General features: G+C 46.7%; 1 protein-coding gene across 1 annotated transcript in view; it reads right to left on the bottom strand.

Annotated features, from left to right (window-relative positions):
- The window catches only part of LOC140409034 (coiled-coil domain-containing protein 60-like), a 128,529-nt gene that overhangs the window by 27,645 nt on the left and 77,646 nt on the right, over positions 1 to 23,238 (bottom strand). The window contains exons 6-9 of the mRNA XM_072497072.1: positions 13,955 to 14,107; positions 11,538 to 11,642; positions 6,689 to 6,779; positions 4,833 to 5,097 (exon numbers count right to left, since the gene is read on the bottom strand). Coding sequence (XP_072353173.1) covers positions 4,833 to 5,097; positions 6,689 to 6,779; positions 11,538 to 11,642; positions 13,955 to 14,107 — 614 coding nt within the window. The remainder of the gene's footprint in view (positions 1 to 4,832; positions 5,098 to 6,688; positions 6,780 to 11,537; positions 11,643 to 13,954; positions 14,108 to 23,238) is intronic.

The following is a 23,238-nucleotide window of genomic DNA, read 5'->3' as shown; positions in this document are numbered from 1 at the left end:
GGTCCCGACCGATTCAGGCCCTGACAATGGCCCAGGATCGGGGCCGTGTCATCTACACGCGCCAGGCCTTGTCGCCCGCATAAAAGCGGCGCTGCATAGATGACGCGGCTGGGCCGCATAACGGGCGTCATCCACGCATGCGCGGGTTGGCCGGCGCCAACCCGCGCATCCGTGGTTGCCGTCCTCTCTAAGTCCGCCCCGCAAGAAGATGGGGGACGGAGCTTGCGGGGCCGCGGAAGGAAGGAGGTCCTCCTTCAGAGAGGACGGCCCGACGATCGGTGGGCACCGATCGCGGGCCACCCCACATTTCAGGTGAAGCCCGGTGCAGGATCCCCCCTCGCCCCCCCACAGGCCGCCCCCCCCAGCGTTCACGCACTGCCCACGACTGCAGCGACCAGGTGTGGACGGCGCCAGGGGGAACCCGCCGTTTTGGCCTGGCCGCTCGGCCCATCCGAGCCTCAGAATAGCGGGGGTGCCGGAGAATCGCCATTTTCGGTGTCTCCGGCGATTCTCCGGCCTGCGAAACTCTACTGGGCCGTTCCCGCCACTTGGGAGAATCGCGGGAGGGCGTCGGACCGGCGTCCCTGGAAATTTTGGCGGCCCAGGCGATTCTCCCAACCGGCGTGGGAATGGAGAATCGCGCCCCTAATACTAGGAAACGGTCCATCAGCTCATGTCTGCTGTAAAGAAGCTGATGGTTCAACAGCCTGCCTGTGATCCTTGAGGAATTTTTGCATTTTCTATGGACCAGTTATTGCTACACTGCAGCTGATTTTCTGGATTGTGAGGCCACAACGCCACAGCTACCTCACAAAGCCAGAAAGATATCAATTTGCGAGTTATACTGCACATTTTACAACACAAAGATTAAAGAAAAAACAGCTGGTAACCACTGTAGCATAGAATTCCGTATTGGCTTGTCCCGCAAATCGATATCATTAGGAGTATAACTTTGGGTGACACATAGAATACAGACAACAGGATTGTCAACGATAAACATGTTGAATATTGTTCCATCGATTAATATTTTATTATATTTTAAAATGAAAGATTTATGGGAGGGCTGGGTTAGACACTAGCTTTTCACTGTTTGAGACCTAGATTGATAGGGTGAAACAATTCACAAATATTTTCATGCTGTAAACCTTTGCATCATGACTGTGGAGGAAATTTGTCCAACGTTACAGAATTCTATCTGAATTTGTGTTTGAAGTGGCATTGGACTAATTCTCTCTCTGCATTACGCTGTGAGACACTGGTGCACTAATATATAATTCCTGCCCACTCTACAAAAAATGCAGGTTTTAATGTGTTTTCTTCTTCAATCTGAAGCCAGCACATCCCACAAATAAACCAATGAGCTGAAGCCATCTGTGCTGACACATTTGGCCCTGCAAGGACCTTTCTGTGTGGGAGAAACTGACTTCATTTGGAGGAATGCCTGCAATGTGATCCTGTGCTTGTCAATATGTCAGTAGGGATTAGTCATCCCTGGTCTTGCTTCTGTATAAGGTGGAGAAGCACTTTGAAAACAGATAACTAAATTAGGACTGGCACTCTCTGATCAAAGCCTTCACTAAACACATGGAGCTCCATACAGTTTAGATGGGTAAATAGAGAGGGGAATCTATGCGAACTTGGCATTTGAGGAACAATATTGGGTTTTAGGCATTTATTTTTATGGTTGTAATTTGGCTAAATGATCTGAAAAGGTACTCAAGTAGTTATTATGCGGCACATATACTTTATGAGGCACTGCTTGTCTCTCAGTCAGAGGGGCCATGTTGTTTGTGAGCATTGTCACAAACCTGTCAAGTTTGTCCACAAGTATGCAGCAGCTACATTCCTAAAGTAAGTCACTGGCTGTAAATTGTTGAGGACATGAACGGTGCTCTAAAAAGGCCAGCTTTTGACTCGAGGAGAGGGATTCCTGGGTGAGCAGAAAAGTGAGTTAGCATATTGTTCTTTCAACAGCCTGCGATCTTATAGCATCCCTCAGGTTGACGAATGTCACAGAACAGTTAAACCAGAGGGAGAGGAGGCTGCAGGTAGGAAAGGGAAAAGATTGAAGGGAGTAAGGACAACTAAATATTTATTCAATTAAATAAATTTTTAGAGGATCCTGAAGGAAGAGAGATAGATTGCAAGTGAGTTAAAGGAACTGACTGATGGTGATTTAACCTGAGGTTAACCACTCCTCAGGTGAGGTACAAGGTTGAGAAGGCGGGACCTTCATGAATAACCTCAGCCAGTATGGGCCAGTAACCTCAGTCAGTACGGGAATTGAACCAACGCTGTTGGTGTTGCTCTGCATTATAAACCCGCCATCCAGCCAGCTGAGCTAAATGGGCCACACACAAAAAAGCACTGATTAATTAAGGTCATTGGATAGTGACCAGGTGTGGGAACCTTATCAGAATTCACTCATACAATCATAGAATTTGCAGTACAGAAGGAGGCCATTCAGCCCATTGAGTCTGCACCGGCCCTTAGAAAGAGCACCCAACCTAAGCCCACACCTCCACCCCATCCCCGAATCCCAGTAACGCCACGCAACCTTTTTTTTGGACACTAAGGGCAATTTAGCATGGCCAATCCACCTAACCTGAACACCTTTGGACTGTGGGAGGAAACCGGAGCACCCGGAGGAAACCCACGCACAGGGAGAACATGCAGACTCCGCACAAACATTGACCCAAGCCGGAATCGAACCTGGGACCCTGGAGCTGTGAAGCAACTGTGCTAACCACTGTGCTAACTCCTCTATAGTTTGAAGCCAATTCTGACAGATATCCCATGAAAATCAGTGAACTCAGCACAGCCTCAGGAATAGGACCTGGGACTTTCCTGGCCTGTGCGGTTCAGTTCTACAGCAGGCAGAGCATTTACCAACTAAGTTTGTTTCACATCAATGGATGCTGTCCACTTGAATCCCAGTTGGCATCGGAACATGACGACGCTCAGCTCTCTCTCTCACCCAGACCCTTTTCTTTCATCTCTTCCCACCGTTCTAACTTACTCCGCACTGTAACCAATCACTGTTTGTTGATGTACCATGTGTCAGTGCACTCTGTCGACTATTCCTTTTTGTCTACTATGTATGTACTGTGTACGTTCCCTTGGCCGCAGAAAAATACTTTTCACTGTACTTCGGTACATGTGACAATAAATCAAATCATAATCAAAACATCTGGGGATGGGATTCTCCCCTACCCGGCAGGATGGGGGGTTCCGGCGGGATGGAGTGGCGTGAACCAGTCCGGCATCGGGCTGCCCCAAAGGTGCGGATTCCACCGCACCTTTAGGGGCCAAGCCCGCACCTTTAGGGGCTAGGTCTGCCCCGGAGTGGTTGGCGCCCCGCCGGCTGGCATGGAAGACCTTTGGCGCCACGCCAGCTAGGGCCGAAGGGACTCCGCCGGCCAGCGGGAGTCCGTGCATGCGCGGGAGCGTCAGCGGCTGCTGACGTCATCCCCGCGAATGCGCAGGGGGGGGGGTCACCTACGCGTCGGCCATCACGGTGACCTACACGGCCGACGCATAGTAAAAGAGTGCCCCCACAGCACAGGCCCGCCCGCGGATCGGTGGACCCCGATTGCGGGCCAAGCCACCTTGGGGGCACCCCCCGGGGCCAGATCGCCCCGCGAACCCCCCTCCCAGGACCCCGGAGCCCGCTCGCGCTGCCAGGTCCTGCCGGCAAGGGACCTGGTTCAATTCACGCCGGCGGGACCAGCATAGCAGCAGCGGGACTTCGGCCCATCGCGGGCCGGTGAATCGCCAGGGGAGGCCTGCCGACTGGCGCGGTGCGATTCCCGCCCCCGCTGAATCTCCGGTGCCAGAGAATTTGGCAGCCGGCGAGGGCGGGATTCACACCGCCCCCCCCGGCGATTCTCCGACCCGGCGGGGGTTCGGAGAATCCCGCCCCTGCATGTTGGAAAAAATAAAATATACCAACTTTTGATAAAAATGCTAATTGGTGCCAATAATTGCATGACAGTTAAGTCAAAGACTTTTCCTCTGTAATTCTTGCTACCGTACACTGCTAAAGTACACTGAAGGATTGTGAGAATAATGTATGGACCAAAGCTAACCAATATAGCTTTATACAGCACTATTTATACACACTATTTTACAGCACTGTTAAAAATATTTTTAATGAACCCAAAATAACAAATAGTCTGACAGAAATTATTTAGTTTGTGCAATTATTATGGTGTGTGGGTAACTGTCCATTGACATCAAAGGGCTGCAACATTTAGATAGCAAGTTAAAATAATACCTTACTGAAGTCAAATAAATACCTCAACATTAGTCTCAGAAGAACACCCCTCCACTGTACCAGTTTAGCATTTCCATTGTCCATACAAGTCTCTCCCAGCAACACTGCCAGTTTATGGGGTTTGGTCTCATTCGCGCACAGTGAATTCATTAGTAACATATTCGCAAGCATCCTTACTATTTTTACCCAGCCATTGGCCCAAAACAAACAAACAGCTGATCATTGACACTTAAATGGGCGACATAACATTTATACAAACATGTTAATGGGGCACTAATGACTTAAGGAAGTTGAAGTCATTATTGTCAATTAGTGCCCAATTATGGGCAATTTTTTGTTGTAGCCTTACGCACATATGTTTTTTTACAGCTGCAGAGAGTGATCCTTCCATTCCAGTAATATGAGCTGAATTCACGCAAGTGCTGAAGAGGGAGGAATGGTATTGAACCCATTATTATGACCACTTTCAAGATGGTTTAAATGGTCACTAAAGAGCGGAAACCTCTGTTCAGTTTATAACATACATAATTCTTAATAACCGATTAACCACACTCACAGTCAGATACTGGCTCCTCTTCTTCTTGGTCCTGTTTGCTTTGGGTGAACGAGCTGCTTGTCGTGGATTCGTTGTCCTCAGCCTCTGAAACGGACTCTAAAACCGGAGCCGGAGTCCCTGCTCCTAGGTCATCAGAGGTGGATATCACTGATGAGGAACTGCCAAGGACTGGGGTTGCATCACTGCCACGCGATATAGTGGCAAGAGAGGTTCTTCTTGGTCGTAATGATGTCCTGCGCAGAACCCGAGGAGAAAGCTTTTTAAACTGGAAAAGAAATGTTTCAAGGACATAATTGTACTAACAGACACATAAGCACATGGACACATTGTGTTGAGGCTACACAAACTCAACTAAGGCACCTGCTGCCAGCTGATAGAGGAGACTTTGGCCTCATTATTATTTGAATCAAATTCAACTCTGAAAGCTTCGAGAACAATGCATTGGTTAGATTGTTAAGAGAACAGCACATATGTATTGCCCTGCACCGTTCAAAGTTGATCAGAGAAACAGAAGAACATTTTCAGTCCACTTTTGCAGAGAATATATGGCTGACATTTATTTTACTGTCCATGAAAATTGCACAATGAGAAGGGGATGTGAAAAGTAAAACTGGGCACAAAAACAACTCGCGAGAGGACAAAAATGAGATTTGAACCGGTGAGAGTTTGGTTTCCAATCATCCCTGTCACCCCCTCCCCCACCCCCAAATCCAATGATGCAATCAAGTTCATGCCCAGGAAGGGCGTGAGACAGATTTTCAGACATTATAACATTGTACGCGGTTTGATGCCGCTATTTCCACCCTCAACGTAACTTCCCATCCAGCCGACATGACGTCACACCGACGCAAAATCACTACGTCTTTTCAAAAGTGAAAACCAGTAGTGGTGACCCCGTCGGGGACGCACAGATAAGTATGGTGCCCGGGTGGTGAGGGACATGCCCGTGGCATAGGGGAAGGGACATGATGAGGGTGGCATTGAGAGGATAACATTTAGGGGGGTTCCCTTTATGTGTAGTGGGGGGGGACGCCACGATGCTTGTGGGGTGGGGGGTTGCGCCGATGCCTGTGAGAGGTGGGTTGTGGGGGGGGGGCATGGTACGGAGATCACTGATGCCTGTGAGGGGGGAGGTGGCGGTTGTGCCCCAATGCCTGTGCGTTTGGGGGGTTCCCCGATGCCTGAGAGACATGGGTTGGGGGAGGCGATGCGGGAGGTGTCCTGATGCCTGTGAGGTGGGAATGCCCAGATACTTGTGGGGGTGTCCTCCATGTTCATGAGGGGGGAATCGGTATATTTTGTGCAAATTGGGGTGTCCTTTAAAGATGGTGCTCCTATTTCTGTGGAGTCAACCTTGCAGGTTCTATCAGGCGCCCGCCCAACCAGTGACGCTGCAAACCATACCCCAAATTGTCTGTGCATTGATGTCAGAAAATCTAGACAGAAAACTGCTGGAGAGCGACAGACTGGTTTTCAGCCTGAAACTGACAATCTGACAAGTTTGAAGACAATTCTACACAGTGTGATTTTGGGGTGTTTGATCGTTTCCTCAGTATTTTATTGAAAGTTTGCCCTGATTTTATGCAGGTCTTGAACCCACAATGTTCATATTCAAAAGGCAATAGAGTTACTGATCGAGCTAAATTTAAATATGTGTTATTACAAAAGTATTTCAAGTAGAACAGTGTAACTTTCTCAGTCATTTCACAGTTGAGGTATTTCAAGAAGATAAGCTCAGTAGCCAAAAACATGGGCACAATGGTGCCAATGTAGCCATCTTGGTACCCAGTGCCAGCATTAACAAGGAAATCAATGCCATTTTCTGCAGTGCTGTAGGGATAGGCTGATTGGTTTACCTTGGATTGTGTTATGAACTGTTCCCACCTTGTTTCTATGAATTTATCTTTATTGATTTTCCTGGTTGTATTTTTCATTCCGCCTGGATCCCTGGGCAGAAAAAAAAGAGAGAATAAGGAGGCTGAAGTGGTTCTGAATAAAGCATCAAAGCAGGACATATATGTTGACACCAAGCGTAGCCCTTGTATTCCAAAACATAAATCTTCAGCTTCTGTAATCACCCTCATAAGAACAGCACAGTGAGGCTCCGACAGCCAAGTTCACCCTGTAGATCAATGTGGTCCCAGCCATACACTAAAGTGTGAGGCACTGTCAGCACCTTGACTGCAGTGATTTCGGTCATGCTTCTGGCACATCATTTGTACCTCAGAATGGAAGATTTTACCTTGTGGAGTATTACGAGCTATAGACACACTGTGCCCCGTGGTAATGTCCCACCCAGATATAAACATACAATTTGCCAAGTTCCAACTTAACCAGATAATCATCTTCTATTTGCTCTTATGAGCTGCTAATCTATTAACTTTGTCCTTTGAGCCTCCAAGCATGCAGAGCTAGTTTGACATTTTCTTGCAGATTAATTACCAATCAAATTGTGATGGATTTAGGACCTGTTTTTGTGAGTTCTAGACTTTGGGCTGAATTCTCTGGTTCCCCAGCCACTTGTTACTCGGTGGCACGCAGTTCACTGATGTGGGATTCTATCATCCCGCTGCTTGTCAATGGGGATTTCCATTGAACCCATCCCACAATGCCAGTGTGAAACATGAATCCCAAGGACCGGAGAATTCCGGCCTTTATCTCTTTACATGAACTTGTCAAAATGCCAGTACTTTGGCACTTTGACATGGACATCAACACAGACTGGAAAATGAATCCATGTGTTTCAGGTGAGTGCAAACAGTTACACTGAAAATACAGCACAGAAACAGGCCATTCAGCAGCATAAATATTGGTAACTATTGTCCATTTATGGCCTCCAGTTTTACACCACATCTTCTCCACATCTATCAAATCAAACCGATTCAAAATCATAAAGGCCACTGTCAGGTCACGCCTCACTCCCAGAAAAAAGCCCTCAGTTTCATCAGTCCTCCCTCTGAATTTTGATATCCTTGTAAAGCCACATTGCACATCCTGCTATTCTGGGAGAACAGTGGGAGAGCTCGTAAACGGGGATTGTGCCGGGCACCGAACAGATTGTGATGTTCCTGGCCCACGGAACCTCATGCAGTCTGGTTCAGGCCTTTGTTGCACTCTCACTTTGAGATCAATGCACCCTTTAAAAACGGTGCCCCAGACTCTAAGGCCGGGCTTTCTGGCGTGTTCGGGTCCCACACATCACTTCTTCAGCAGGTTTCACTCCTGGTTCCAATGAAACTTCAGCGGATTTCACCCCTGGCTCCAGAAAAATGTGTACGTGTGGGAGAATTGTGTTGGGAATCACGACAGAACAGCCAACACGATTCACACCCATTTTCCCGCCCGATATGGTACATAGTCACTTTTTGGGAGACCTCGCCCAAGGTTTCTTGCAGTGTTGGTCCTCTCCTTTCCTTCACATTGTTGATGCAGCATTGACAGGTGGTTTCCTTCAAATTGAGCTGTGATAAGTTTTACAACCTTCAGTAGTTATTTGCATGAGAATCTCTGATCTTTGAAAAGAGCTTTTAGTCTTCCCAATAGCAGGATCAGGGCAATAAAAAAGGTATTCAATGTCAAGCTGCCAGCACTGACAAGCAAGTCACAACTTTTAAAAAGTCTTCACATTTACAATAGTACCACAAAAATGATACAATTCCATGCCTCTAATCCTCTATCATTAGGATTGATAAATTCGCTCTCAAAATGCAGGTTCTCCAAGATTTACTCCAGTATCAGCTGAGGATTTGAAGAGACATATGGTGTGCACGTGTGTGTGTGCATGTGCACATATCTGAAGACAGTTTACTACTTCAAGAGACTAAACACGTTACAGTGACTAATCTCGTACCTCCTTGCTTACACTTCAGTAACATCCATAATATCATCAGGCTACTACTTCCAATCCATCAACCCATTTGTCAGCTTGCCACTTTCTCCAAGAAAAGCCAACTTTTTCCCTTTGGATGCAGGCTTCTAGTAAGCCAGAGACCTGTGTCAGGTACACTGGGAGCATGCAGAATGGCCAAACCCAGAAATCCATTATCCTGTTCTTCAGTTGTTACAACAAGATTAAATTGCATGGCGCTCTCAGCACAACCAATTGTTTTCACATCATAGGCAAGTCTTTTGGGTTTTGATTTGTGAAGAAAAGGAATGGAATTGGTGTCTTAGCACAGCGAGGATCATCTTGAAATCCTATGCATTAAAATAGTGTTTAATTGTCACCATTGAGTTGGGCATACACTCAGAACTTTATTTTCAAATGTTGTCTTTTATTTTAGTTAGTCATTGCTCTGGGTCTGCATTAGCTATTTTGAAGCTCATCTCATTGGATGAATACATTTATTCTGAAAGGATATTGTTTACTCATGATTCTCCATATGTGGTACCTGTATATTTGAGTAATTTGTACAATAAAATACACAAACACACAATAAACTAAAATGTTCACATAGCCTGAAGTTTTCAGCTTTGTATCACCTTGGTTGTTAAATGTATTATCAAGGTTAAGGATAAACAGGCAAAGGGTATTGATATTGATTAAGTACCTTGAGCACATAAAAAGAAAGAATTGTGGTACACAAGAGCCTGACTTTTGGTAACACCTGAAGGGTTCCATGTCTCAGCCAAAATGGCGCCAGAGCCTGGCATACAGAAGGCTTGGCCCTCTATCCCACACCCACCATTTTTGCCAGGGGTGTGGGGCATATGTTACACATCCATGGTTCACAGAGGCAGTGGCACATTTCAAAGTGCAACGGCTTCAAACAAAAGTGATTTTGGTCACCAAGGTTCCTGAAACTTTATGAGTTTGATTGAACACTCCAAACCTGCTGGAGTTGTTTGGAAAGGTAAAGTATGTTTTTGGAGGTTCAGGTACCCCTTTGCAAGAGGTCAGGTACTCTTTTAGGACTGTTCAGGGTAGACATGGAGATGCATAAAAGAAGGATAAGGACAGTGGAACTGGCAAGCTGTCAAGTAATTCAAATCCCCTGCTCTTTAAATATCGTGAAAAAGCCTACTGGTGAAAAAAATGGGTGCTTACAATTTCAATACATGCTGTCGACATAAGCCTGATTGCTATCATTATGGTATTATTTCTGCATAAATGCTTCCACAACCTATCATTATCACAGTGGGGAACCTGTAAGTTTGATTGCCAGCTTCAGTAGTCATAAAGAGATGAACTGTCTTTGACAAAGGACTGTGAATGCAATTTGTTTTGTAAGACATTAAGTATTTGTAGAGATTTAAATGCACTCTATAGGCTTTTAACTCAGAGAATGATTTGTAATGTAGTGAAGTCTTTAACAGATACTTGATTTCATCTCAGCATAGCTTCTGAGGTCTTCCCATGGTGGATATTGGGTGCGTTGGCATGATGGTTGTACGGGTGGAGGATGGGAATCATAGGTCGGCATAAATTGGCACCAAGTAGCCAAATAGACTATAAAGGGCTATGGGAATGAGTGTAGAGGTAATGGGTGGACATGAGTTGACACTAAGTTGGCATAGAGGCTATAAAGGACCATGGGGGTAGATAGCGAGGCATAAGTTGGCATGGAGGATATGAAAGAATCGTGCTGGATAGAAGGGCATTGGTTAACATGGAGGGTATGAAGGCTGGTTGGAGTGCATGAAGGTCTTGAGGTGGCATGAGTTGACATGGATGGGGCTTGGGGAGTGTGTGGCGGGATGACAGCTGGAGGGCTATTTTTGTTTTGTTGTTTTTATTACAACTGGAGAGAAGTCCCAGAGCATCGAGGTGGGCCTTTTTAAACGGCCTGCCTCAGTACTCAACAATCCCTGTGGCTGCCTCTGCACTGTTTCTGGGGACAGTGGGCCTGTCTCTAGTTAGTACATGCTCCCCTAGTTCGAAAACCTGACATTTTGGGGCACTGTACCCAAATCAGATTTGCAGAGTTGAAACATTCGGGCCTGGTGGTGGTTTGGTAGGAGGCAGACCTGTGCAATATTGCATTCTAAAAACAAACGTAGTATTAACTAAAAACAATTGTGTTTGGTTTCCTACTTCAACATCTGGCTTCAGAATGAATTAACACTTGTATGCTATTCTGGTAAGTTGTCAAACACAATGGAAACAATAACCATGGTGCTATTTTACTTAGCGATAAACAAATACCGTCTGCCTAATAGCTAAGTAAATAAATATTAGCTAGTTATTTGTCACAATTAAATTTATAATGATAGTTCCGTCCGTTACTCCCGAGAACATGCCTGGATGGAGCAGATGATGAGGCTTGCAGTGTCAACCACGTGTAAATTCAGACACAAAACTGTGACAACTGGAAACAGACTTGCACATTAATGATGCCTGATCCCTTCCTCGTGTGGTATCTGCATATTGTATACTTTGCAGCAGGGATTATAGAACAGCAAGCAGGAGCAGGAACTCAGCATGTATTTTGCCCCTTGCTATCTCTGAAACATTGAGGTTCAACTGTAGCATCCTTCCTACACTTCCAATTGAAGTCAGTTAACTCAGTAGCGGATGACTAAAGATGCAAAAAAAAAACCCAACTCAATGGCTGCGTTTGCATGCACCGAGTTAACAGGGGACTGCAGGAGAAAGCTTCATTTATGCTGGCAGTCTAATAGAGGTACAATCTAAATCAATGTTTCTCCAAGGTACATGCAGGGCAAAACATGACATTGATATCTGTGGCAATGGGTAAACATTACCTGGCACTCCAGCAGGTTGTAACGGTGCCCATTGTGCTCGGCGGTTCTACTGTTACAGCCTCCAGCAGCCAGGTCAAGGCACAGAGTTGGCGAAACAGTGGTTCCCTGTCGGAAAACAAACATGGTTAAAAAATATCCAGACTCCTTGTTTGGGATTACCCTCCTTCCCTAAATTTGCTGATTCGTGCCAAAGTATGCCTCCATTGGCACAGGTTTTTCACTTGAGTGGCTATTCCCCTTGCTCAAGTCTAGTGATAGGCTCTTGCACCACGAGAGGATATCAACGCTTGGCCTGATTCTGTCCTCACCTTCAGTGCTTTCACTTTCCAGCAGAGATTACCATATAATGATCAGATACAGGCATGTGATTTTCTTTCTTATCCCTAGTTCAGAGATACTGAGGGCAATTGTAGCACCATTGCTGCTATCTGGTTCAGAACAGCTAATTGATTACGACATGGGATTTATCTGGAACTTTCTCCATCTGTCAGGCTTAGTTCCACTTTGTGTCGGGCAACTACCAACTGCACCACCAACTGAGAAACAGTAGCTTGTCAATTTCAAATACATTTCATCTTCCTGTGCTACTCTCTGTCCGTACCCATCAATGCTGCCTGGGGTTAACCACTGGTGGATGCTGGAAAGCTTGACTTAACTTTTTTTTCCTTGTTCAATCTGTCTGTCTTTCTCAGTGGCGTAGGATCTTTCTCTTTGTCGGTCCCTCCTTTTCTCTCAACTCAAATGTCCAGATAAAATTAGGAACACTGAACATGGAGAATAATTATTGGCTGGAGTTTACGATTTGGCAATGGGGGTGGTTATCGAATATTGGGTATGGATGTCCAGGTCTTGAATTGTTTGAGGAGTTCAGCATGATTGATTTAGCCTACAAGCTCGACACCCACAGCCACTCCCCATTTGCATTTCGTATCTCATGAAGTTTTTCCACAGAGAGGGCCATCCACGAAACCCACCCCATATTTCAGGAAAGGTCGGCATTACCCATGCCAGCTACTGAATTTGCAACCGTAGCTTGAAATAGGGATGTTTACTTGAGAGTTTTAGTTAGAACACTGGGAACTAAGTACTAGCTTAAGCAGTAATGTTTCTGGATAGAACAGGTTATTCACGAGCTAAACATCAGTCTATTGCTGGGCTACCCTGCCAGTCACCTTGCAAAACGGGCACTTCAAACCTGAATGGGCAAAATCACCTGATTCTCAAAAAGAAATAATGAAAACATTTCAGGCAAACAAACAGTTAATGAATATGCAACATAATTATGAAAATCGACGTGTGGAGTGATTAGAGCTGATTGTTGAAAGGGAGGCAGAGAAACCACATTGCAATTACAGTCCGCGATGGAAGACTTTAAATATCAGATTATTTAAGGTGGGAAAAAAAATCAGTGAAATCAGCAAATTACACATAAAATATTCTTTCAAAGTCGCAGCTATAAGAAAAATATCTTTGGAAAGTTTAATGATAGAGTTTGAAAATCTATGTGGCTATTGTGGAATGGGGCAACAAAGACCTGACCAGATTAGGATAGATTCTTGAATGTCATTAGCACTGAAAAATGGCAATTTTAGCTGCTTGAAGATATAGAAAGACAATGTGTTACTTATGAAAAGTCCTCAATTCATTGATAGTGAGTGTAATAGCAAATCAGATATGTATAGAACGCAAAGAAACATTTCCCAACCCGTCAACCATTAGCAGAACACAATATGTTAAAATGGCTGCATCACATTTTAATTAACACACACCGCGACAAAACAATTCGAGCTGGGATTGAATTTTTAAGGACACCTCGCCTGACCCTTATAATTACACGAACAAAATGTGTAGGATTTTTAATGCACATTTTTTTGATGCATTTATCATCAAGAAATAAACTCCCACATTACATTGTGACGTCATTTCAAAAGTACTTCACAGGCTTTGGGACATCCTATGTTGTGAACAAAATGTAAATTTTGTGGGGGGTATTCCCCAATAGGTTGGAGGGACAATGAATAGTTAAAAGCAAGTTACAAGAGATCAAGGGAAAATTAAGTGAATTGGCAAAACTGTGGCAGATAGTGATCAAGGTGGGCAAGTGTGAGGTCATCCACTTTGGATTCAAGAAAGGGAAATCAGGAGAACGCTCTTAATGGTGAGCATCTAGAAGCTGTGGCAGAGCAAAAAGATTTGGGTCTCCAGGTGTACAAATCACTAAATCCAGTGCATGGGTACCAAAATTAACTAAAAAGGCTAATGGAACAAGGAGTGCCAGAATATAATTATAATATGGGTGGTTTGTCTGTATTAGGATACAATGGATGGTACAGTAACTACAGTTGTTGTGCAACATTCTTCATTCACGAGTTTCCAAAAGTTGTCGTCCAGACGCACTCGATTGAAACTATACTCACGAGTCTCTCTCTGTCAATCTGGTGGATACGAGGCTACAATGTAATGGGGTGTAAGGCCGTGCAGCTGGAACTTTTCTTTTGCTGGAAGCATTTCGGGAGTGGAGTTTTACTGCGTTTGATCGTGGAGAGAAGACTGGTTCTGTTACAAAAAATCTGAGCCAAATACACATGAATATACAGTTACAAATCAAATGCCATCAGAAGAGATGTTCTTCAGTAATTTGGGAGTCCAACTCGACTGAATATTGAACAAACTGACATATTCCTGACATGAACGACAAAATACGTTGTAGGTATAGGATTTCTGGGGATTTGTTTTTCTGGGTGGACGGCATGTGCAGTTGCAGGCAGAGGAGCTGAAAGAACTCATATGAGTTGGGAAGACTCCAAAGGTCCATTTGAAGAGCAGATCCTCATTTTATAATTTCTTACAATTTAAGTCACTCAAATTGGGATTTGTGAACATCTTTAAAAAAACATTTTTTTTAAAATTTAGTGTACCCAATTAATTTTCCCCAATTAAGGGGCAATTTAGCGTGGCAAATCCACGTAGCCTGCACATCTTTGGGTTGTGGGGGTGAAATCCACGCAAACACGGGGCGAATGTGCAAACTCCACACAGAAAGTGACCCAGAGCCGGGATCGAACCTGGGACCGCGGCACCGTGAGGCTGCAGGGCTAACTCACTGCGCCACCGTGCTGCCCATGAACATCTTCGTTGCAATTGTTCCATGTATAAAACATTGTAAATTATTTTAAATAGTATTGCCCTGCTGTAAAGAGCCCAGAACCAGCAACGTCTGCACAAATGAGCCAGGGAGATAATAAAAGGGCATGAGAGGGAGTGAGACTGAAACGGAGCTGGGGAGATAAAAGAGCACGAGAAGGAGTGAGACTGAGAACGAAGTCGGGTGATAAATGCGTGAGAAGGAGTTAGATTGAGAGCGGAGTTGGGAGATAAAAGTGCGAGCTACTGGTGGTGCATCGCAGTCTGTAAATTGACCAGATTTGGAGAAAATCAAGTGTCACAGGGAAACAGGAAAGTGATGGGTTGGTAAGTATGTTTTGCTTGTTTTGCCCATTTATCGTTTAAAACCGGTACAATTTTTTGGGAACTGTAAGGTTTTAGTCAAAAGCCTTTTGGAGTGCCAGTAGTAAAGCTTATTGGAAATAGTAGTGTTTATTAATTAAAATAAATGACAAAATAAATTAAAAGAACCAAAGTTTAAAAGAAAACTGTTAGATTTTTTTTGTTGGAAAAAAGAATCAGAGGTGGCACACGTGAAGTTGGTAAACATAGTGCAAGGGGTTTATTTACAAGATGCTGCACAAACAGGTTACAATGGTGAACTCCACAAAAAGCTCGCAAAACCCTCCGTTGACATAATTGCGTAACATGTGACATTACACCAGCCAATGTTGTTAGTTTGCTACATGACAAAAACAAATATAATAATTAAAATATACACCTCAAAATACACACCTGCTTAATTAAGAAACACATAGGGCACGATCTAACAGAAAGGTTTCTAAGCATGGTAGCAAAGAACAAAGAACAACACAGCACAGGAAGTGGCCTTCGGCCCTCCAAGCCTGTACCGGTCATGATACCACCCTTGGCCAAAACCCTCAGCACTTCCTTGTGCCGTATCTCTCTATACCCATCCTATCCATATATTTGTTGAGGTGCCTTTTCAACGCCGTTAACATATTTGCTTCCACAACCTTCCCTGGCAGCACGTTCCAGGTACTCACCATCAAAATTGCGAGCGGGAACAGCCGGATGCTTCCCGACGGCTGACCCGGTGAGGCCTTCACCGGTATCTAACATTAATTAGGATACTTAATGATGCCCCATGGACTTCACGCTGGAAATGACTGTCCCGCCAGCTGAATCGCAGGAGCTTGCTCAGCAGCCCCCGCTAACAAGGGGGAGCTGCTCTTAAACTGATCCCGCAGAGCAAACCTACAGCACGCAGCCATGCCACCGCACAGACCAGCCCCATGGTTCAGAGATGTGACCTGGCCAGACCGTTGGATGCAGTGGAGTCCAGATGGTATACCCTGTTCCCCCGAGGGGGTCGGAGTGTCACCCTGAGGCAACCACCCAATGCTGCATGAAGCAAAACCACCTCCACCTGGCCACAGGGGTGAGTTACCCCTCCCTAGCCCAAAGCACCCCCACACACACCCCCGCCGCCCAGTGACCCTGCGGTGGCACCTCACAACCCCCTCCACTCAGCACAATACCACACCTGTGCACCTCACTACACCCAGCTGCAATGTCCACACCTGACCCCCACCATACTCCCGCCCCAACAATGCATGAAGTGTGCAGCTCACAAAGCCCTCTCTCTGTCCCGCAGGAGAAGTTGGGCCAAAAGAGACGGGAGAGGGGCCCAGACATGTGGCGGGGTGTCAGACATCAGGGGCAGGATTCTCCACAATTGGCACGATGTCCGCCGACCGGCGTGAATCAGTCCAGCATCGTGCCGCCCCAAAGGTGCGGAATTCTCCGCACCTTGAGGGGCCGAACCCTCACATTGAGGGGCTAGGCCCGCACCGGACTGATTTCCGCCCCGCCAGCTGGCGGGAAAGGCCTTTGGTGCCCCGCCAGCTGGCGCGGAAATGACTTTGCCGTGCGGCGCATGCGCGGGAAGGTCAGCGGCCGCTCATGGCATCCCCGCGCATGGGCAGTGGAGGGGGTCTCTTCCGCCTCCGCCATATTGGAGACCATGGCGAAGGCGGAAGGAAAAGAGTACCCCCACGGCACAGGCCCGCCCGCGGATCGGTGGGCCGCGATTGCGGGCCAGGCCACTGTGGGGGCACCCCCCCGGGGCCAGATCGCCCTGCGCCCCCCCCCCCAGGAACCCGGAGCCCGCCCGCGCCGCCTTGTCCCGCCAGTAAGAGAGGTAGTTTGATTCTCGCCGGCAGGACAGGCATTCCAGCAGCGGGACTTCGGCCCATCGCGGGCCGGAGAATCGCCAGGGGGGGGGGGCCCGCCAACCGGCGCGGCGCGATTCCCACCCCCGCCGAATATCCGGTGCCGAAGAATTCGGCAACCGGCGGGGGCGGGATTCACGCCAGCCCACGGCGATTCTCCGACCCAGCGGGGGGTCGGAGAATCCCGCCCCAGAATCCTCACCCCTGACAAGGAACAGGCCCTGGAAGATGCGGGGGTGGCTGAGGACAGATCGGTCACCGACGTCAAGATTGGCCTGCGCTGCAGAGGTGAGTATCCATCGGCCATCTCCCAGGTGGCTTTTCACGCATGTGTTGTTCATGCCAGACATAATGATCCTTCTCTCGCCCACTGACCACATGTTCATTCTCCATCCGGTGGTGCCAACCCATCGGGGGTGCCGTCCCCTCCCCACCGCCTGTGAGAACACCTCAGAGGAGAGCTCCGAGGATGCCACCATCGAGGCATCACAGCTGTCATCCCCACCCTCCATCAGCGCAGAGACACACTCCTCGGTGGGTGGAAGTTGTGCACAGGCTTCTGTAAGGCATTGGATTGGGTGTGAGACCTCAGTTGTAGCTTCCACTCGATTACCCTCTAATCCCCCAAGTCTCCGCGACTCTTACATTCCCTGCCATCTTGTAGGGTGCCATCCAACGACACGCTTGTGCAGGAGGACCCTGCCCTGCACACGAATCCCCGGCCACAGCAGGGAACGGAACTGGGACCAGACCCGGGTACCCCCCGATATACACACATCCACTCTCTGGTTGTGGGGGTGTCCCCAGTGCTGCAGCCCAGCTCTAGGGTGCATGGTTGTGCCTGCTGCCCCTTGCGGTTGTGCAGCCTCCAGTGTTCAGACAATCTGTCCAGGGCGCCAGGCCTGCCTGCGTTGTAGCACATCGACCCACAGGTATCCACTTGAGAGCTGCGAAGTGCTCACATTACTAACATTGGTAATTCCCTATTACCGATACCCTTTAGCTGTGTGGCCAGAGACTGCCACACTCAGTGGTGGTTAAAGTGATCTGCGCCATAATTTAATTATTTAAGAAAGTGTTGTCGTTCCACAAACTGACCACTGCAGACTCAGGTACAGGTTGTTCAAGGTTCAAGCATGGAGAGCTCTGTCTTAGAGACCTCTGATGCAGCATTCTAATGAGGCACTGTCCCTCTGATGCAGCACTCAAATGCAGCACTCCCTCTGATGCAGCACTGTCTCTCTGATGCAGTACTCTAATGCAGCACTGTCCCTCTGATGCAGTACTCAAATGCAACACTCCCTCTGATGCAGCACTGTCTCTCTGATGCAGTACTCTAATGCAGCACTGTCCCTCTGATGCAGTACTCAAATGCAACACTCCCTCTGATGCAGCACTGTCTCTCTGATGCAGTACTCTAATGCAGCACTGTCCCTCTGATGCAGCACTCTAATGCAACACTGTCCCTTTGATGCAGCACTGTCCATCTAAAGCAGTAGTGTAATACCGCCCCCTCCCTGGAATGCAGCCCTCCCCTCGAATGCAGCCCTTACCCTCGAATGCAGCCATCCCCTTGAATGAAGTGCCCTATTACAGCACTCTCCAAGACACAGATTTCCATTATATTTATAACTGTACATAGAACATTGTTTTATTTCCAATCTTAAATTTTTAAATCTATTACCTGGAGCAAGGCTGCTATCTCATCTTTGTTATCTGTCTGGCCAAAAGCGAGGTCTGCAGGGTGGTTGAGCAGACTGGTCAGGGCATCGTGATACAGGAAGCTGTTCATCGAGGGTGACAAAGAGGAATGTAGTGATAGTAGGGGAGAGTACAGTGAGGGGGTTGATACTGTTCTCCGCAGTAAAGGGCAACGGTCCAGAAGACTGTGCAGACTGCCCGGTGCCAGGGTTTGGGATATCTGCTTGGGCTGGAGAGGAATTTACAGTGGGACAGGGAGGACCCAGTGGTCATGGTCCATGTAGGCAGCCAGCAGTATCATTGGCAGAAAAAGGAAAACGAGATTCTGCATAGCCCGTACGAGGAGCCTGGCACCATATTAAGTGACAGAGCCTCAAAGGTAATAATCTCTGGATTATTACCTGAGCCAGGTGCAAGTTGGCATAGAGTATATAAAATTTGAGAGAATGTTTGGCTCCAAGACTGGTGTGGGAGGAGTGGGTTCGGATTTGTGAGGCACTGGTACCAGTACTGGGAAAAGTGGGATCTGTATCATTGGGATGGTCTGCACCTGAACTGTGCTGAGACCAGAGTTCTTGTGAACTGCATAACTAGGAAGTAGAGAGAATTTAAAACTAAATAGTGGGGAATTAAATGTAGGAAGATATGTTATATCAAAGAGTAGAGAGACGGTAAGAAAGGATGTAGCCATCTGGGATGGCCACTTCCAACTAGGTACAGAGAAACTCGCAAAGCCTCGCGAGTAAAATGGACAAGCCAAGACTCAGGCAGGCTCAGAGCCTGAAATGCATATTTGTAAGCAAGAAGTTCACACGGTATCAAAACTCCGTCCAATTAGCATTTTAAATGGGCCGATTAGCATTTGATGGCCCATCTTCACCAAAACAAAGGACTGGTACTCGAGCAACCGGGACAGTTCCAGACATTTCGGAACCAGTCCCTGTTCAAGGGAAAGGCAAACAACGGGGTCAGTGACCACTTGGGACATGCCCAGCCATCCGGATCCCTGCCCACTTATTGGTTAGGAATCGAATGGAGTGATCAGGGATCACCCAATTAGTGGGGCCCAAATGTTGCCTGGTTATGGAGGGAAGATCTTATGAGGAAAGGCTGAGGGACTTGAGGCTGTTTTCGTTAGAGAGAAGAAGGATAAGAGGTGACTTAATTGAGGCATACAAGATGATCAGAGGATTGGATAGGGTGGACAGTGAGAGCCTTTTTCCTCGGATGGTGATGTCTAGCACGAGGGGACATAGCTTTAAATTGAGGGGAGATAGATATAAGACAGATGTCAGAGGTAGGTTCTTTACTCAGAGAGTAGTAAGGATGTGGAATGCCCTGCCTGCAACAGTAGTGGACTCGCCAACACTAAGGGCATTCAAATGGTCACTGGATAGACATATGGACGATAAGGGAATAGTGTAAATGGGCTTTAGAGTGGTTTCACAGGTCGGCGCAACATCGAGGGCTGAAGGGCCTGTACTGCGCTGTAATGTTCTATGTTCTGTGTTCTAAACCGGAGGACCACCCAAAAGAGCGTGAAAACCCCTAAGTATAAGAAGAAGAGCCCACCACATGTTCCTCCTCTCTTGGTCCTGGTACCCCAGTCACGACCATCTCCAAGTGCAGCAACACCAGAAGCAAGTACAAGTTCAACGCTCGCTACCAGATGGATGAGCCTCGCTGAGCAGCATTTACTCCTTCGGACTCGATAGATCCAGAATTGAACAGCGGCCATTGTTTCTCTGACCGAAGCCGGGTGCCCGAAGTTAAGTACAGGTTGTCTTAGTCGATAGGTGTAGTTAACTAGTAGTGTTTATGTTGCATGACTAATTGTGTGTAAATAAAGTACCCTTGACCTTGAACTAACTAACTGGTGTTTGGCTCTTTGATCGATAGCCAGTTGAAACTTGTGGTGGTATCATTTGATACCTGGCGACTCTAAGCATTAGGACATAGATAACGTAGAAAGAAGGGCAAACTCACTGATTGCCCTAATTGGAACAGAGCCACAGAAAGGACAGAGAAATGAGTACAGGAAACAACAGGCAACAAGGAAAGTATTAATATGGTAAATGATAAACAGACTGTAACAGGAGGGCACACAGAGCACACATCGAACAGTAAATCAACAGATAAGGGAAGAAGTTACAAAAATAATAAAAGGAAAAAATTCAAGGTTCTGTAGCTAAATGCATGTGGCGTTGAACACAACACAGACAAACTGATAAAGAGATAAATAAGTTTGATCTAATAGCTATGACAAAGCCATGGCTGCAGGATGCCATAGAGTGGGACCTGAATATTGAAAGGGATGTGACATTTTGGAAAGGGGAGGAAGTTAGGAAAAAAGTGGAGGGAAGGGTAGCTCTATAGACCACAATAGAGAGGGACGATCCAAGTTCAGGAAAACAGGAGAAAGAAGCAGTTTGGGTCGAGATGTGGAATGAGAGAGACAATAAGTCACTTCTGGGAGTTGTGTACAGACACCCGAACAGTAATCATAGGGAGGACGGGCGATGAAAGAAGAAATAGTGGGAGCTTGTCAGAAAGGTACGATAATTATCACGGGGGATTTTAATCCACATAGAGACTGCAAAAGTCAGACGAGCGAATGTATATATAGATGAGAACTCATTGTATGTTTTCAGGATAATTTCTTAGATCGGCATGTTCTGGAGCCCACCAGGGAGCAGGCCAATGGAGAACTGATATTAGTGACCTCTGAGCAAAGGTACCCCAAGGTAGCAGTGATTATAATATGATAGAATTTGCATTCAGTTTGAGGTAGAGAATAGTGGATCTAAATCAGGGCAATTAAGAGGGCATTAAAGCAGAACTAATGAAAGTGAGCTGGAAATTTAGATTAAGCCTTTACTGTTAAGAGACATATCAATAGAGATGCAGTGGCAGACATAGAACAGTACAGCACAGAACAGGCCCTTCGGCCCTCGATGTTGTGCCGAGCATTGTCTGAAACCAAGATCAAGCTATCCCACTCCGTCATTCTGGTGTACTCCATGTGCCGATCCAATAACCGCTTGAAAGTTCCTAAAGTGTCCGACTCCACTATCACAGCAGGCATCCATTCCACACTCTAACCACTCTCTGAGTAAAGAACCTACCTCGGACATCCCTCCTATATCTCCCACCTGAACCTGATAGTTATGCCCCCTTGTAACAGCTACATCCACCCGAGGAAATAGTCTCTGAACGTCCACTCTATCTATCCCCTTCATAATCTTATAAACCTCTACTATTAAGTCGCCGCTCATCCTCCTCCGCTCCAAAGAGAAAAGCCTAGCTCCCTCAACCTTTCCTCATAAGACCTATCCTGCAAACCAGGCAGCATCCTGGTAAATTTCCTTTGCTCCCACATCCTTCCTATAGTGAGGTGACCAGAACTGCACACAATACTCCAAATGTGGTCTCACCAGGGTCATGTACAGTTGCAGCATAACCCCGCGGCTCTTAAACTCAAGCCCCCTGTTAATAAACGTTAACACACTATAGGCCTTCTTCATGGCTCTATCCACTTGAGTGGCAACCTTCGGAGATCTGTAGACATGAACCCCAAGATCTGTGTTCCTCCACATTCCTCAGAACCCTGCCGTTGACCCTATAATCCACATTCAAACTTTTTCTCCCAAAATGAATCACCTCGCACTTATCAGGGTTAAACTCCATCTGCCATTTTTCGGCCCAGCTCTGCATCCTATCAATGTCTCTTTGCAGCCTACAACAGCCCTCCACCTCATCCACTACTCCACCAATCTTGGTGTCATCAGCAAATTTACTGACCCACCCTTCAGCCCCCTCCTCCAAGTCATTTATAAAAATCACAAATAGCAGAGGACCCAGCACTGATCCCTGTGGTACACCACTGGTAACTGGTCTCCAGTCTGAAAATTTTCCATCCACCACCACCATCTGTCTTCTATGTGATAGCCAGTTACTTATCCAATTGGCCAAATTTCCCTCTATCCCACAGCTCCTTACTTTCTTCATAAGCCGACCATGGGGAACCTTATCAAACGCCTTACTAAAATCCATGACATCAACTGCTCTACCTTCAGCTACACACTTAGTTACCTCCTCAAAGAATTCAATCAAATTTGTGAGGCAAGACTTGCCCTTCACAAATCCGTGTTGACTATCCCGGATTCAGCTGCATCTTTCCAAATGGTCATAAATCCTATCCTTCAGGACCTTTTCCATTAACTTACCGACCACCGAAGTAAAACTAACCGGCCTATAATTACCAGGGTCATTCCTGTTCCCTTTCTTGAACAGAGGAACAACATTCGCCACGCTCCAGTCCTCTGGCACTATCCCCGTGGACAGTGAGGACGCAAAGATCAAAGCCATATAACATATAGCCATACAGTAAAGCCATACAATATAATAACAGATACTATGCATGCACCCCCAGGATTACACGGAAAACAGAAAACATAGGATGAAGCAAGGACTGCTGACATGCGTTTGGATCATTGCTGGACTTCTGCAACTGCGCGCTCAACGGACTTTTGTTACAAACCTCACACCAGCCCCGAACACTACCACCCAACAGACCACCACCAGCCGGGACACTACACCACACATAAAGACAGACATCGAAACCCCCACCTGGTGCGAAA

This window comes from Scyliorhinus torazame, chromosome 1, assembly GCF_047496885.1.
Source record: "Scyliorhinus torazame isolate Kashiwa2021f chromosome 1, sScyTor2.1, whole genome shotgun sequence".
NCBI classification, from domain to species: Eukaryota; Metazoa; Chordata; class Chondrichthyes; order Carcharhiniformes; family Scyliorhinidae; genus Scyliorhinus; species Scyliorhinus torazame.
Note: the sequence above shows the minus strand (reverse complement) of the source record. Positions and strands in the feature narration are given on the sequence as shown.